A 14,085-nucleotide genomic window follows, 5' to 3' on the forward strand; every position below is an offset into this window, starting at 1 on the left:
ATTTTGCAATGGCAACATCTTATCAAGACCCAATACAGATGCTCCTTTAGGTGCTACAATTGTGGCATCAAAGTACAAGAGGGGAAAAAAAAAATCTATAGAAAGACCTTATTTGCATCAAACACGATGTCCCAGACAGAAAAACACAGCAATGGAGAAACCTATAATGTCTAGTGCCTAGGTGGCGTAAATGCAGAAAAATGCATCCCAGGAGGCTCAGGGTTCCCCTTTTGTAGAAATATTTCTAGAACTTTATTTCTTGGTAATCCCTAGTTTTTAACCATCATATTGTAATAACTATAATCACATTCTGTAAAAAATTATATTAGTATATAGAGTCAAGATTAGAAGGGAAAATAGAAAAGTTCCAATAAATACTTGCTTACTTCTCTTATTACGGTTTTAATATTTACTTGTGTAAACACTTTTGCCTACACAACGTACACTTTATTTGTAAGGTGGCAACTTAATTAACTGACTTTGAGCCACAGAAGTCAGAATTTCCATGCATACCTCTCTGCCGCCATGATGCCAGCCATGGTGACAGCACCAATAATACCAATGAGTTTGTATCTGACTATGGTGCTAGAGAGCTGCTTTCGTATCACCAGGTGCATATCATCCTGCAAGGAGATATGATAAAGAAAGATGAAAATGCTAGAATAGTACAGCAAAAGAGCCTGTGGATATTGGAACCAAAATAGCTAAAATGGCAAGGGTTCTATCATTTACTGTGTGGCTCTTGGCAAGTCACTGCATCTGAGTCTCAATTTTTTTCCATCTATAAAATGGGGAAGATTTTATGAGAGACAAATTACAAAACTGTCCTAGAACAATGTCAAAAATAAGGCAGATGTTCAAAGATTATAGCTATTATTAATGTTGTGATAGTTGCTTGATAAGGATATTATATTATTGTAATGTTGTTGTCTGCTCAGCTAAAATAATGAAATAGAAAAAAAAATACTTAGGAGTAATTTAACCAAGGAGGCAAAAGACTTGTACATTAAAAACTATAAAACAACAATGAAAGATATTAAAGAAGACCTAAATAAATGGAAAGATATCCCATGTGCATTAATTGGAAGACTTAATATTGCTAAGATAATGACAGTACTCACAGTGACATGCACATTCATTGTAATCCTTATTAAAATCCCAATAGAATTTTTTGCAGATATAGAAAAACCCGGGGCGCCTGGGTGGCGCAGTCGGTTAAGCGTCCGACTTCAGCCAGGTCGTGATCTCACGGTCCGTGAGTTCGAGCCCCGCGTCGGGCTCTGGGCTGATGGCTCAGAGCCTGGAGCCTGTTTCCGATTCTGTGTCTCCCTCTCTCCCTGCCCCTCCCCCATTCATGCTCTGTCTCTCTCTGTCCCAAAAAAATAAATAAACGTTGAAAAAAAAAATTAAAAAAAAAAAAAAAAAAAAAGAAAAACCCATGCTAAGATTCATACAGAACTTTAAGGGACCCCAAATAACCAAAACAATTTTGAAAAAGAACAAATTTGTTCTGTCAAATTTCTTTTTTTTTTTTTTAATTTTTTTTTTCAACGTTTATTTTTGGGACAGAGAGAGACACAGCATGAACGGGGGAGGGGCAGAGAGAGAGGGAGACACAGAATCGGAAACAGGCTCCAGGCTCCGAGCCATCAGCCCAGAGCCTGACGCGGGGCTCGAACTCCCGGACCGCGAGATCGTGACCTGGCTGAAGTCGGACGCTTAACCGACTGCGCCACCCAGGCACCCCTGTTCTGTCAAATTTCAATTTTGAAAACAAAAAAAATTTTTCTTTTTTTAATATTTTTGAGTGTGAGAGAGGGAGACAGAGAGCAAGCACAAGCAACGGAGGGGCAAAGAGAGGGAGACACAGAATCTAAAGCAGGCTCTAGGCTCTGAGTTGTCAGTGCAGAGCCTGACGTGAAGTTCAAACTCATGAACTATGAGATCATGACCTAAGCCACCTAGGCACCCCAAAGGAAATAAATTTTCAGTTTTGAAATTACACATACAATCTTTCAATTTCAAAATTACTACAATGCTACAGTAATCAAAATAGTGTGCTACTTGCACAGGAAGCCCATACACACTAATGGCTAGAACAGGGTCCATAAATAAACCTTATTTGGTCATATATGGTCAACTGATTTTCTGCAAAGGTGCTAAGACCATTCAAAGGGAAAGGACAGTCTTTTCAATAAAAGGTGTTAAAACACACACACACACACACACACACACACACACACACACACACAGAACAGGCGCTGAAAAAACTGGATACCCACAAACACAAAAAACAAAACTGAACCTTTCCTTATACCACATACAAAAATTAACTAAAAGTGAATCAACTATATAAATTTAAGAGCTAAAACTATAAGACTCTCAGCAAAAAACACAGAGGGGGGAAAAAAAAGAAAAAGAAAAAGAAAACACAGGGGAAAATCTTTATGACCTTGAATTTGGGAACAGTTTTTCCTAAGTATGACACCAAAAGCACAGGCAAAAAGAAAAAACACATAAATTGGGACTTCATCAAAACTCCATCAAAGGACACTATCAAGAGTAAAAAGATAATCCACAGAATGGGAAAAAATATTTGCAAATCATGTATCTGATAAGGGACAATACCCAGGAAATATACAGAATTCCTATGCGTCAACAACAAAAGACAGACCATTTAGGAGTGCCTAGGCAGTCCAGTTGGTTCAGTGTCTGACTCTTGATTTCAGCTCAGGTCATGATCCCAGAGTTATAGGATTGAGTCCTGCATCAGGCTCCATGTTAAGCGTGGAGCCTGCTTGGGATTCTTTCTTGCTCTCTGCCCCTCCCCCACTTGCACTCTTTCTCAAAATGAACATTAAAAAAAAAAAAAAAAGATGTTCAAAATTATCAGTCATTAAGGAAATGCAAATCAAGACAACCATTTGTCTGTCATACCATATCAACCATCTGAGATACCATTTCACACCCAGTAGGATGGTTATTATTACAAAATGGAAAATAAGTGGGGTGCCTGGGTGGCTCAGTAGGCTGAGTGTCTGACTTTGGCTCAGGTCATGATCTTGTAGTTCCTGGGTTTGAGTCTCACATCAGGCTTTGCGCTAATAGCGTGGAGCCTGTTTTGGATTCTGTCTCCTTCTCTCTCTGCCCCTCACCAACCCCTCGCACGTGTGGTCTCTCTCAAAAATAAAAATTTTTTAAAAATGGAAAATAAGTGTTGGTGAGGATATACAACCATGGAATCCCCAACTGTTCACGGGAATGAAAAATGGTACAGCTTTTGTAGAAAATGGTTTGGTAGTTCCTCCAAATGCTGAATACAGAATGAATATATGACTCATCAACTCCACTCCTAGGTATATACCCCAAAGAATTTAAAATAGGGACTCAAAAAGATATTTTTATACCAATATTCATTGCTGCATTATTCACAATAGCCAAAAGGTGAAAAAAGGCTAGTGTCCATCAAGAAATAAATGCACAAACTAAATGTTCTACATATATACAATGGAACACTATTTAGCCATGAAAAGGAATGGTTTGATATATCTTACACCATGGACGAACCTTGAACAGATTACGCTAAGTGAAATAAAAGGAGAAATATGATATGACTATTTCAATTAGGTACCCAGAACAGACAAATTCAGATACAGGAAGTAGATTAGAGGTAATGAGGGGCTGGAGGAAAGAAAATGAGGAGTTACTGCTTAATGGGTAGGGTTTCTGTTCGGAATGACAAAAAGTTCTGGATAGAGACAGTGGTGACAGTTGCACAACATTCTTAATGAACTTAATGCCACTGAATTGTACACTTAAAAATGGTTAAAATAGTAAAATTTGCTATGCATGTTTTAACCACCATTAAAAAATAAAATAATGATGTAGCTCTACATTACTCATGTGAAGCCATCTCCAAAATATACAGCTAAATGAAAACAGTAAGATGCAGAACAAAAGGGTAAAAAGTGGAATATAGGTAAAAACACATTTGTAAATGCTCGGACATCTCAGAAAGCTATAAACTAATAACAGCAATTGCCTTTAGAGAACCAAATGCTTAGAGGACTGAGAGGAAAGGAGACTTATTTTTCACCACTTTCTATACCTTTTGAATTTATGTATGTATATTACCTAGCCTTTTTTTTTTTTTAATTAACAAAAAGTGTTGGTTGTTCAAAGTCACAGTCCAGTATGGATATTGCCACGGGGTGGCACTAACGGTACAAAAGAGCTATGAGCTATGACTGCAACCTAATCTCTAGTTTTAGTCCCTTTGCCTGCCTTTCTCAGTAAATGGGGTCCACAAACGAAAGCAAGCCCAGGTGACGTTCACGTTAGAAGCAAATGCTCCCTAGGAAACAAGGTAATTCTGTGTCCCCACAGCACTCAGTACAGAACCTGAATGGCTTTTGTTAGTTCCACGGTCAGCTGATTACAGACCCTAATAGACTGAGCTACTTGAGGGTAGAAATTCTAATATACTTACCATTTCAGTGCTTAGTTCACAGTAGGCATATAATGTTTGTGGTAAGAAAAGAATGAGTAAGTGCTCAAACTATGGCTGTGTACTTGATTTCTATTAGTACACAGGCTGGAGTGATTTTGGTTAGTGAATTTCAATTCAATAAGTTTAAAGGCTTAAAGGTTTCTCAATACACTGCATGTTACCTGGATGTGACTGCTGGCTTCATGCTGTTTGCTAAATGCCAGTGTGCTCAGAATATAGAAGAGTTTTCGTATCTGCCGAGGGGACATATTATCCAGATAATCTAAAATGCCCTGTGAGAAAAAAAAATGCCAACAATAAGGCCAGCAACTAATATTTTCTTCCTTTAAATAAAAAAATTAAAATCCTTATAAGAAGCATAGACAGATAGCCAGGTATCCATTCCACAAAAGCTCAAGTTCTATCAAGCTGCTCAGAGCCCAAAGGGTTAGTCATCCTAACATACCTCCTAGTTCTCCCTACTCTCTCCACCCTTCCCTTCTTCTCAGTGAAAACAATACTCTGCCACAAGTTATATCTCTGACCCTATTCCTTATCAGCTTCCACTCCATGAATTACTTATTCATTCTCTACAGATGTGGAAGGAGTCACAAGGAAACTAATTACTTTTTGACCTTGGGCAAAACTTCAGTTTTATCATCCCTAATATGGGGATAACAAGGCCTACATAGTTACCTTTCAAAGCCCAGACGCAATTATGTCAACTCCTTGGTTAAAAGCCTGTAATAGCTCTCTATGGTCTATAAAATAAGGTTGAAACTCTTTAGGGGCGCCTGGGTGGCTCAGTCAGTCAGGCATCCAACTCTTGATTTCAGCTCAGGTCATGATCTCACAGTTCTTGAGCTCAAGCCCCATGTCAGGCTCTGCATTGATAGCGGAGAGCTTGCTTGGAATTCTCTCTCCTTCTCTCTCTGCCCCTACCCGACTCATGCTCTTTTGCTCTCAAAAATAAACTTTAAAAAAAAAAAAAAAAAGCTGAAACTCTTCAGTGTGGTATTCGAGACTCTTCATAATCTGGCCCTATCCTGTGTCTTCCCAGCCTCACCTCCCAACACCCCTCACCATTTATCCCATTTGCCAACCATGTTAGTCTACTTGTCATCCTTCATGTATACCAAAGACCTGGGCGCCAGTTTGCTTCTGTTTGAACTGTCCTCTGCCTACATGCACTTCCTTTACTTTCTCCTATCAAATCATTCCCAACCTTCAAGAATGACTGAAATCTATTCATTGAAGAAATACCCAGTTTCCCAGGCCAAGTTAATTTTCTTGCCAAGTATATCTGTAGCACTTCATCTTTCTAGAGATCTCTCATGTTGTATTTACAGTGACTTGCTTATGGACATAGTTCTACTATCACCAAAGGCAAGAACTAAGTTTTATATACAGAGCACCCAGAATAAAGCCTGCACACAGGCATAAAGAAGTATCTGCTGAAAGCATTCATACATACATAAATGAGTCATTTCTTTCTATTATTTGCCCATCACCTCATCTCTTTCCCATCCCCTCCTACCAATCACAGCACTTAATAGCTAGAATACAAATTAAATTGTTACTAATGGATTCCAGATAACTCTCAGATACATGCAAGAAAGAAAAACGACTCAATATATGTCACCAGAGGGACTAGATACCTTCACAAAGATGGCATTCAGCCTCATAGCAGATAGATTTAGAACTACCAACTCTAGGAGGACATCCAAAGCAGTATCCACTTCAGCTTCATTCCCACTGCAGATATGGGTCACTAGGGCACCAACCACTTCCTACAGAGTAGAGTCAAGAAACAGTGTGGATAAAAATATGACTGAAACCATTATGACTCAGGTTGATGCCTGATATCACTCCAATCTCCACTTGGTGAAAATCCCAACCTACCCTATCCTGTTGTCTAATTCTATAATGTAATTTTCATTCATGTTGGATTCAGAGGTTTAGGATTATGCCAATCTAACTATAGTACCATCTACTCTTGACTTATTTCTCAAAATTTATCTGTGAGCATCATCTAAGCCCTCCTGATTTTGTTCCCTGGAAGTCTTTCCCTTTCTTTTCTCATACGGGTTAAATACTACACTTTAAGCTATGGTTGTATCTATTAAAATGTATTAAAAAGATGGAACTTAGGGCACCTGACTGGCTCAGTTGGAGGAGCATGTGACTTTTGATCTTGTAGTTGTGGGTTCAAAATCCATGTCAAGTATAGAGATTACTTAAAAATAAAATATTATGGGCGCCTGGGGGGCTTAGTCATTAAGTGTCCAACTTCGGCTCAGGTCATGATCTCACAGCTCATGAGTTCAAGCCCCATATCAGACTCTGTGCTAACAACTCAGAGCCTGGAGCCTGCTTCGGATTCTGTGTCTCCGTCTCTCTCTGCCCCTCCCCTGCTCACTCTCTGTCTTGCCCTCTCTTTCTTAAGAATAAACCTTAAAAAATTTTAAAAACTAAAAAAAAATCTTAAAAAAAAGATGGAATTCAAAGAGCTAAAGGATTTTAAGATTACTATAGGTTAGACTTGTATGTTTCAAGCACCCATGGGTCATGATAGTATCTCTAAGACATTAAGATGGTTCCAAACAAAATACCTCCCTTTCCTTTATACTACTGCTCCACAGAGGCATACAGTTTTCTCAACTGCAGAAGCTAGCTCATGCCAGCTGAATCTACTGCTCTGCTTTAAGATTCTCAAAATTCTTTGTTTTTACAAGTTCAATTCAAATGTTATAACATTGTTAACAGTTAAGTATAGCAAGTACAAAAAATGCACATTAAGGCACTCTGTTCTTTGTTTTCATAATCACTTTCCAACTTTCCACAAGTACAGTCTTCCCTCTCTACACATGTGCTATTAAATTTTGTGTCTCATGTTCGTAGGAATAGGATTATGTCCTCAGTTATTTCTCCTTCATTTGTTTTTCATCACAGTTTTTTCTAGAGAACAACTTCAGGATCAACTGGCAGCTGATTATTTGCAGCTAAGTTTTAAAACTGGTCTTTCTGTACTATAAAAACTGCCTGATAACCCTAGCCCTTTCAGCCAAGGTTTACTCAGAAATAGACTAGATGGGATGTTCATTTTAACCCAGAGAATTTTAGAGCTCAAAACGCAGAGTTAGATCTTCTAGTCCAGTCTCTTCACTTTATTGAAAGTAGACTACAACTTAGTTTTCCCAACTCCCAGTTCAGAATTCTTTCTACATCAGTGCCTTCCAACCAGCAAGAAATAGACACGAGGGGCAGCTGGGTGGCTCAGTCAGTTGAGCGTCCGACTTTGGCTCAGATCATGATCTCGCAGTTCCCGAGTTGGAGCTCCATGTCGGGCTCTGTGCTGACAGCTCAGAGCCTGAAGCCTGCTTTGGATTCTGTGTCTCCCACTCGCTCTGCCCCTCCCCTGCTCATGCTCTCTCTCTCTCTCTCTCTCTCAAAAATAAACATTAAAAAAAAAAGAAAGAAAGAAACATATCACATGCAAATCACTTGGAACTGCATTTCTTCCTGTTCCGTTCCCTCCTTTCCAAGATAAATATTTCAACATACCTGCTGGCAGTAAGTGTCAAAAAAATTAAATGCATATTTGTAGAGGAGACTGCCAAACAAAATGATACTCTGGTCTAGGGAGTGCACGAAACTCTGAGCCAGCGACAGAATGGATGGACAAATATCCTTAAGGACCTTAAGGGGGAAAGAAGAGAGAAAAAAAGAAGCTGTGGGAGGAATTTAGTTAACACAGAACCAAGAGCTGCCAACCCTTATAGGATGTCAGAGTTCTCCTGACCAACTCTCACTTTAACTTAAGGAAACTTAACCTTTGTTTTACTCAAAATTATCCTTCATCATTGAGTCTTCTCTCAGGATTGGTGGGATTTGCCATATGGATAAGAATTAACCTGGAAGCTCAAAGAAGTTAAATTATAAGCCTAACAGCATTGTTCCTATCTGCCCAATTTGAGACTAGAATCCAGATATTCTAAATCCCAATTTCCTCACTCAATCATACTGCCTCCCTAGGCCTATTCTGCCACGGTTATGATTTGAAATCAAAATATAAGGTTCAATACTAATTAATTAAACCGATTTCTTTTAAAGAAGATCAAAAAGAGAACTGATCATGTCTCACCAATAAGGCAGAAAATGAACATTAATGGACCCAAAGTAAATATAACCAGTTTAGGTCTAGCTTCTTTACTGATACCATCACAATACCAAAAAAAAAAAAAACAAAAAAAAAACAAACCTTAAATTAAGCACTGAATTGGGTGTAATACTTTGCTGAAGAAAATGCAATAAAAAATTACTTATGGTTTCTGCCTTCTAGAAAACCATAGCCCAAAACACCTATCGTTGCCAGAAATAAGCACAGAAAGGACTGTAAGATAACACAAACACTAAATCCAGTCTTAAATATACAATATATATTTTTTTAATGTTTACTTATTTTTGAGACAGAGAGAGACAGAGCATGAATGGGGGAGGGTCAGAGAGAGGGAGACACAGAATCTGAAACAGGCTCCAGGCTCTGAGCTGTCAGCACAGAGCCCGACACGGGGCTCGAACTCACGGACAGTGAGATCATGACCTGAGTCGAAGTCAGCCACTTAACCGACTGAGCCACCCAGGTGCCCCCTAAATATACAATTTTAAAACTCAACTGCATATTCTCATTAGTTCCTAAGCCATAAACCACTGGGTACCCAGTTTCCTAAAAAGGTATACACTGTTTATATACTGAAAATTCACCTAGAAACACCATTCCTAGTTTGAATTTCCAATTCAAAAGGTTTTTATTTCAACAGGAATAATCACCCAAGGGTCACTTTACTGAATGGCCAAATAGTGATGGTTTAAGAGTTGCAGAATTATGTCTCTATTAGCATTCCTTTGGTCCTGTTATACTCAGGGTTTTTAAAAACTGCTTATGGGGTGCCTGGGTGGCTCAGTTGGTTAAGCCTCTGACTCCTGACTTCGGCTCAGGTCATGATCTCACAGTTCATGAGTTCAAGCCCCAGACTAGGCTCTTCACTGACAGAGTAGAGCCTGCTTGGGATTCTCTCTCTACCCTGCTCTCTCCCCAAAAATATATAAACATTTAAAAACTGCTTAGAACAGGATACAGAAGGCAAGTTTGTCAAAGCTACAGATCACAAAGAGCTAGATAATTAAAATGTTTAATGCAAAGTTAAGATTCAAAAGTCTCAATCCACTTGAACAATGGGCTGAAACAAGATGAAATTTTTATATAGGAGCTGTAAAGCCTTCCATTGCAGGTGAAAAATCAAGTTATAGAAGTATGTAATTAGAAGACTTGAACTAAGGAGAGCCTGGGTGGCTCAGTCAGTTAAGCTTCCAACTTCAGCTCAGGTCATGATCACATGGTTTGAGAGTTGAGCCCCACGTCAGGCTCTGTGCTAACAGCCCAGAGCCTGGCGCCTGCTTCGGATTCTATGTCTTCCTCTCTCTCTACCCTCTCCACTCATACTCTGTTTCTCTCTCTCTCTCAAAAATAAATAAGCATTAAAAAAAAAAAAAAGAAGACTTGAACTAAAACATTTCCTATAAAACAGAATTTGGAGCTTGAGTTTAAGAAGTTCAACATGAACCAGTTTTGTGACATTTTTCCTAAAAAGATGGGACACCAGTCTTAGGTTGGTTTTATTAACATCGTATTGTCTCAATCAAGGTAAGTAATAACCCTACTATGTTTTGCAATATATTGAGCTGTCCAAGATGAAGATCCAGGAAAGGTGGTATTGTCAGGATTCCCACACTGGAAAGGAAAGGTTAAATATGACTTCTCTGTAACTTTCAGACTAATGTCTGATTCTCTGATACTTACCATGTAATGAATATAGAATGTACTCTGTAGCAGCTGTTCTTCAAAGCAGCCTGATCGAATCTTATTTCTTAGCACCCTCTCAACATACTTCTTTACCTGAGTATTGGTGCTATAGATGATGAAAAGTATTGCCATGTCGAAAATCTATTGTCAATGACAGAAGAGAAATAGTTTAATGTATCAGTACATCTATTTCCATAAAATAGTAGCTCTCAACTTTTCCCCATGAAAACAGAAAATGGGTGATACTCATTTGTTCAACATACTCCATAGGAGTATCCACATTTCTTTTCCTCACAAAACCCACAAATATTTTTCAGAGAAATAACTGCCACAATTATTAACCACTGGTATCTTTTATGAAATCATTGGAATGTAAGTTGAAGTGATATTATTACAGAAATAACCTTGAATATCTTCACATTAAGGAACAATCACTAGCCAACCTCGGTATATATTTCATTATTAGAAAAATACTTTCTCAAAATTTGGAGAGACTGTAAATGCCTGTAAATATGAAAAAAATTAAATTCTTTTCTTAAATTTAAATTCTTGGGGCACATGGGTGGTTCAGCTGGTTAAGCATCCAACTTCGGCGCAGGTCATGATCTCATGGTATGTGGGTTGGAGCCCTGCATCGGGCTCTGTGCTGACAGCTCAGAGCCTGGAGCTTGCTTGCTTCAAATTCTGTGTCTCCCTCTCTCTCTGCCCCTCCCCAACTCATGTCTCTCTCTCTCTCTCAAAAATAAACATTAAAAAAATTTATTTCAATTCTTAAATTTAAAAAATTAAAGTCAGAATATTATGCAGCCATTAAGAACAAGGTATACTATATTTTTTGACAGATATTCATGACATTGTAAAGTTTTAAAAAAAGCAACCTGCAAGACAATAACCATAAAAGGATTTTTCTTTTTTTTTTTTTAACTTTTTAAATATTTATTTTTGAGAGAGACAGAATGTGAGTTGGGGAGGGGCAGAGAGAGACAGAGACACAGAATCTGAAGATGGCTCCAGGATCCGAGCTGTCAGCACAGAGCCCAATGTGAGGTTCAAAGTCATACCTGCACTCACACACAAATACACCTTGTATATAAATAGGAAATAATCTCTAAGAGTAATTATACAAGAAGAATGAACAGACAGTAAAGAGAAACTTTATTTTATTTATTTTTTTCAAAAGAGAATGAGCATGCAAACAAGCAGGGGCAGGGGGTAGGGAGAGAGTGAATACTAAGTAGGATCCATGCTGTCAGAACATAGCCTGACCAGGGGCTTGAACTCACAAATCACGAGATCGTGACCATACCTGAAAACGAGTCGGACACTTAACCAACTGAGCCAGCCAGGTGTCCCATGGAAACTTTATTTTTAACATTTTTAGATTCTCCCCAGTTTTTTTCCCCCAATTAGCTTGAATTAACTTTGTTTAAAATAAAAAAAAGGGTAGGGGCGCCTGGGTGGCGCAGTCGGTTAGGCGTCCGACTTCAGCCAGGTCACGATCTCGCGGTCCGTGAGTTCGAGCCCCGTGTCGGGCTCTGGGCTGGTGGCTCAGAGCCTGGAGCCTGTTTCCGATTCTGTGTCTCCCTCTCTCTCTGCCCCTACCCCGTTCATGCTCTGTCTCTCTCTGTCCCAAAAATAAATAAACGTTGAAAAAAAAATTTAAAAAAAATAAAAATAAAAAAAAAAATAAATAAAAAAAAAAAAAATAAAAAAAAGGGTTAAAGAGGCACCTGGCCCCTCTAATATCCTAAAAATTCACCTAGAAACACCATTCCTAGCTTATAAAATTCCAATTCGAAAGGTTATTTCAACAGGAATAATCACCCAAGGGTCACAACACTTGAATGGCCAAATAGTGATGGTTCAAAAGATGCCTAATTATGTCTTTATTAGCATTCTTCTGGTCCTGTTATGCTCAGGGTTTTTAAAAACTGCTTATGGGACGCCAAACTGCTCTTTCTGTACTACGAAAACTGCCTGATAACCCCAGCCCTGATTTCAGCCAAAATTTAGAAAAGTAAGTAACTCATGGTCTTGGGGTTGTGAGTTCAAGCCTCACATTGGATGTAGAGATTACTTAAAAAAAAAAAAAAAAGGTTACAAAAGTCAAGCAGGCCAAAAAAAATCTCCTACAACTCAAGAGCAAAAGATCAATCAAAAGATATACTGAGGATGTGGACAGACATTTTTTCAAGACATACTAATGGCCAACAGACACAAGAAAAGATGCTCAACATCACTAGTCATCAGGCAAATGCAAATCAAAACCACAATGAAGTATCATCTCACACTTGTCACAATGGCTATCACTAAAAAGACAAGAGATAACAAATGTTGGCAAGGATGCAGAGAAAGAGAACCTTTGTGTACTGCTGGTGGAATGTGAGTGGTACAGCCGTTGTGGAAAAAGTATGGAGGTTCCTTAAAAAATTAAAAATAGAAGTATACAATCCAGAAATTCTACTTCTGGGTATTTATTCAAAAAACCAAAAGTACTAGGGGCGCCTAGGTGGCTCAGTCAGTTAAGCATCTGACTCTGGTTCGGGTCATGATCTCATGGTTCGTGAATCGGGCTCATGATCTCATGGTTCGATCTCATGTCGGACTCAGAGCCTAGAGCCTGGAGCCTGCTTTGGATTCTGTGCCTCCCTCTCTCTCTCTGCCCCTCCCCTGCTCACACTCTGCCTCTCTCTCTCTCCAAAATAAATAAACATAAAAAAAAAAAGCAAAAAACCGAAAGTACTAATTCGACAAGATTATCTGCACTCCATGATCCCTGCACAAGACATGGAAGCAACCTAAGTGTCCACTGATGGATGAGTGGAAAAACAAAATGTGGTATGTACACATATGTACACACATAAACACACACTGGAATACTATTCAGCCATAAAATGAATGAAATCTTGCCATTTACAACAACATGGACAGAATTTTTTTTAAGTTGATTTATTTATTTTGAGCGGGGGAGGGACAGTGAGAGAGGGAGAGAGAGAATCCCAAGCAGGCTCTGCACTGACAGTGTGTAGCCTGACACAGGGCTCAGACTCACCAACGGTGAGATCATGACCAGAGCCAAGATCAAGAGGTGGACGCTTAAATGACTGAGCCACCCAGATGCCCCAATATGAACAGATCTTGAGGGCATTCTGCCAAGTGAAATAAGTCAGACAGCAAGACAAATACCTTATGATCTCATAAATAACAAAACACACAAAAAACCAAGTTCATTGACAGAACAGATTGGTGGTTGCCAGAAGTAGAAGGTGAGGCAAAATGGGTGAAGGGAAAGGGCAACAGAATGGCTCAGTCTGTAGAGTGCAACTCTTGATCTCTGGGCTATAAGTTTGAGCCCTACATCAGGCATAGAGATAACTTAAAAATAAAATCTTTTTTTTTAAGTTTATTCGTTTAATTTGAGAGAGCATGTGAGCTTATGTGCCAAAGTGTGTGCATGCTCTAGTGAGCATGGAAGGGACAGAGAGGAAGAGAAAGAATCCCAAACAGGCTCCACACTCAGCAGACAGCCCAATGCAGGGCTGCATCTCACGACTCCAGGATCACGACCTGAGCTAAAATCAAGAGTCGAATGCTTAACTGACTGAGCCCCCCAGGTGCCCCTAAAAATAAAATCTTTAAACAAAAATGGGTAAGGGGGATCAAAAGGTACAAATTTCCAGTTATAAAATAAATAAGTCATGGGGATATAATGTATAGCATGATGACTATAGTT

At 38.9% G+C, this 14,085-nt stretch overlaps 1 protein-coding gene across 1 annotated transcript in view; it reads right to left on the minus strand.

The window, feature by feature from the left end:
• The window catches only part of FANCD2 (FA complementation group D2), a 64,048-nt gene that overhangs the window by 32,318 nt on the left and 17,645 nt on the right, over positions 1–14,085 (minus strand). The window contains exons 15-19 of the mRNA XM_086697458.1: positions 10,350–10,493; positions 8,054–8,188; positions 6,148–6,279; positions 4,672–4,782; positions 514–623 (exon numbers count right to left, since the gene is read on the minus strand). Coding sequence (XP_086553584.1) covers positions 514–623; positions 4,672–4,782; positions 6,148–6,279; positions 8,054–8,188; positions 10,350–10,493 — 632 coding nt within the window. The remainder of the gene's footprint in view (positions 1–513; positions 624–4,671; positions 4,783–6,147; positions 6,280–8,053; positions 8,189–10,349; positions 10,494–14,085) is intronic.

The sequence above is a fragment of the Puma concolor genome, chromosome A2, assembly GCF_028749965.1.
Source record: "Puma concolor isolate L17-30 chromosome A2, mPumCon1.1.hap2, whole genome shotgun sequence".
Lineage (NCBI taxonomy): Eukaryota > Metazoa > Chordata > Mammalia > Carnivora > Felidae > Puma > Puma concolor.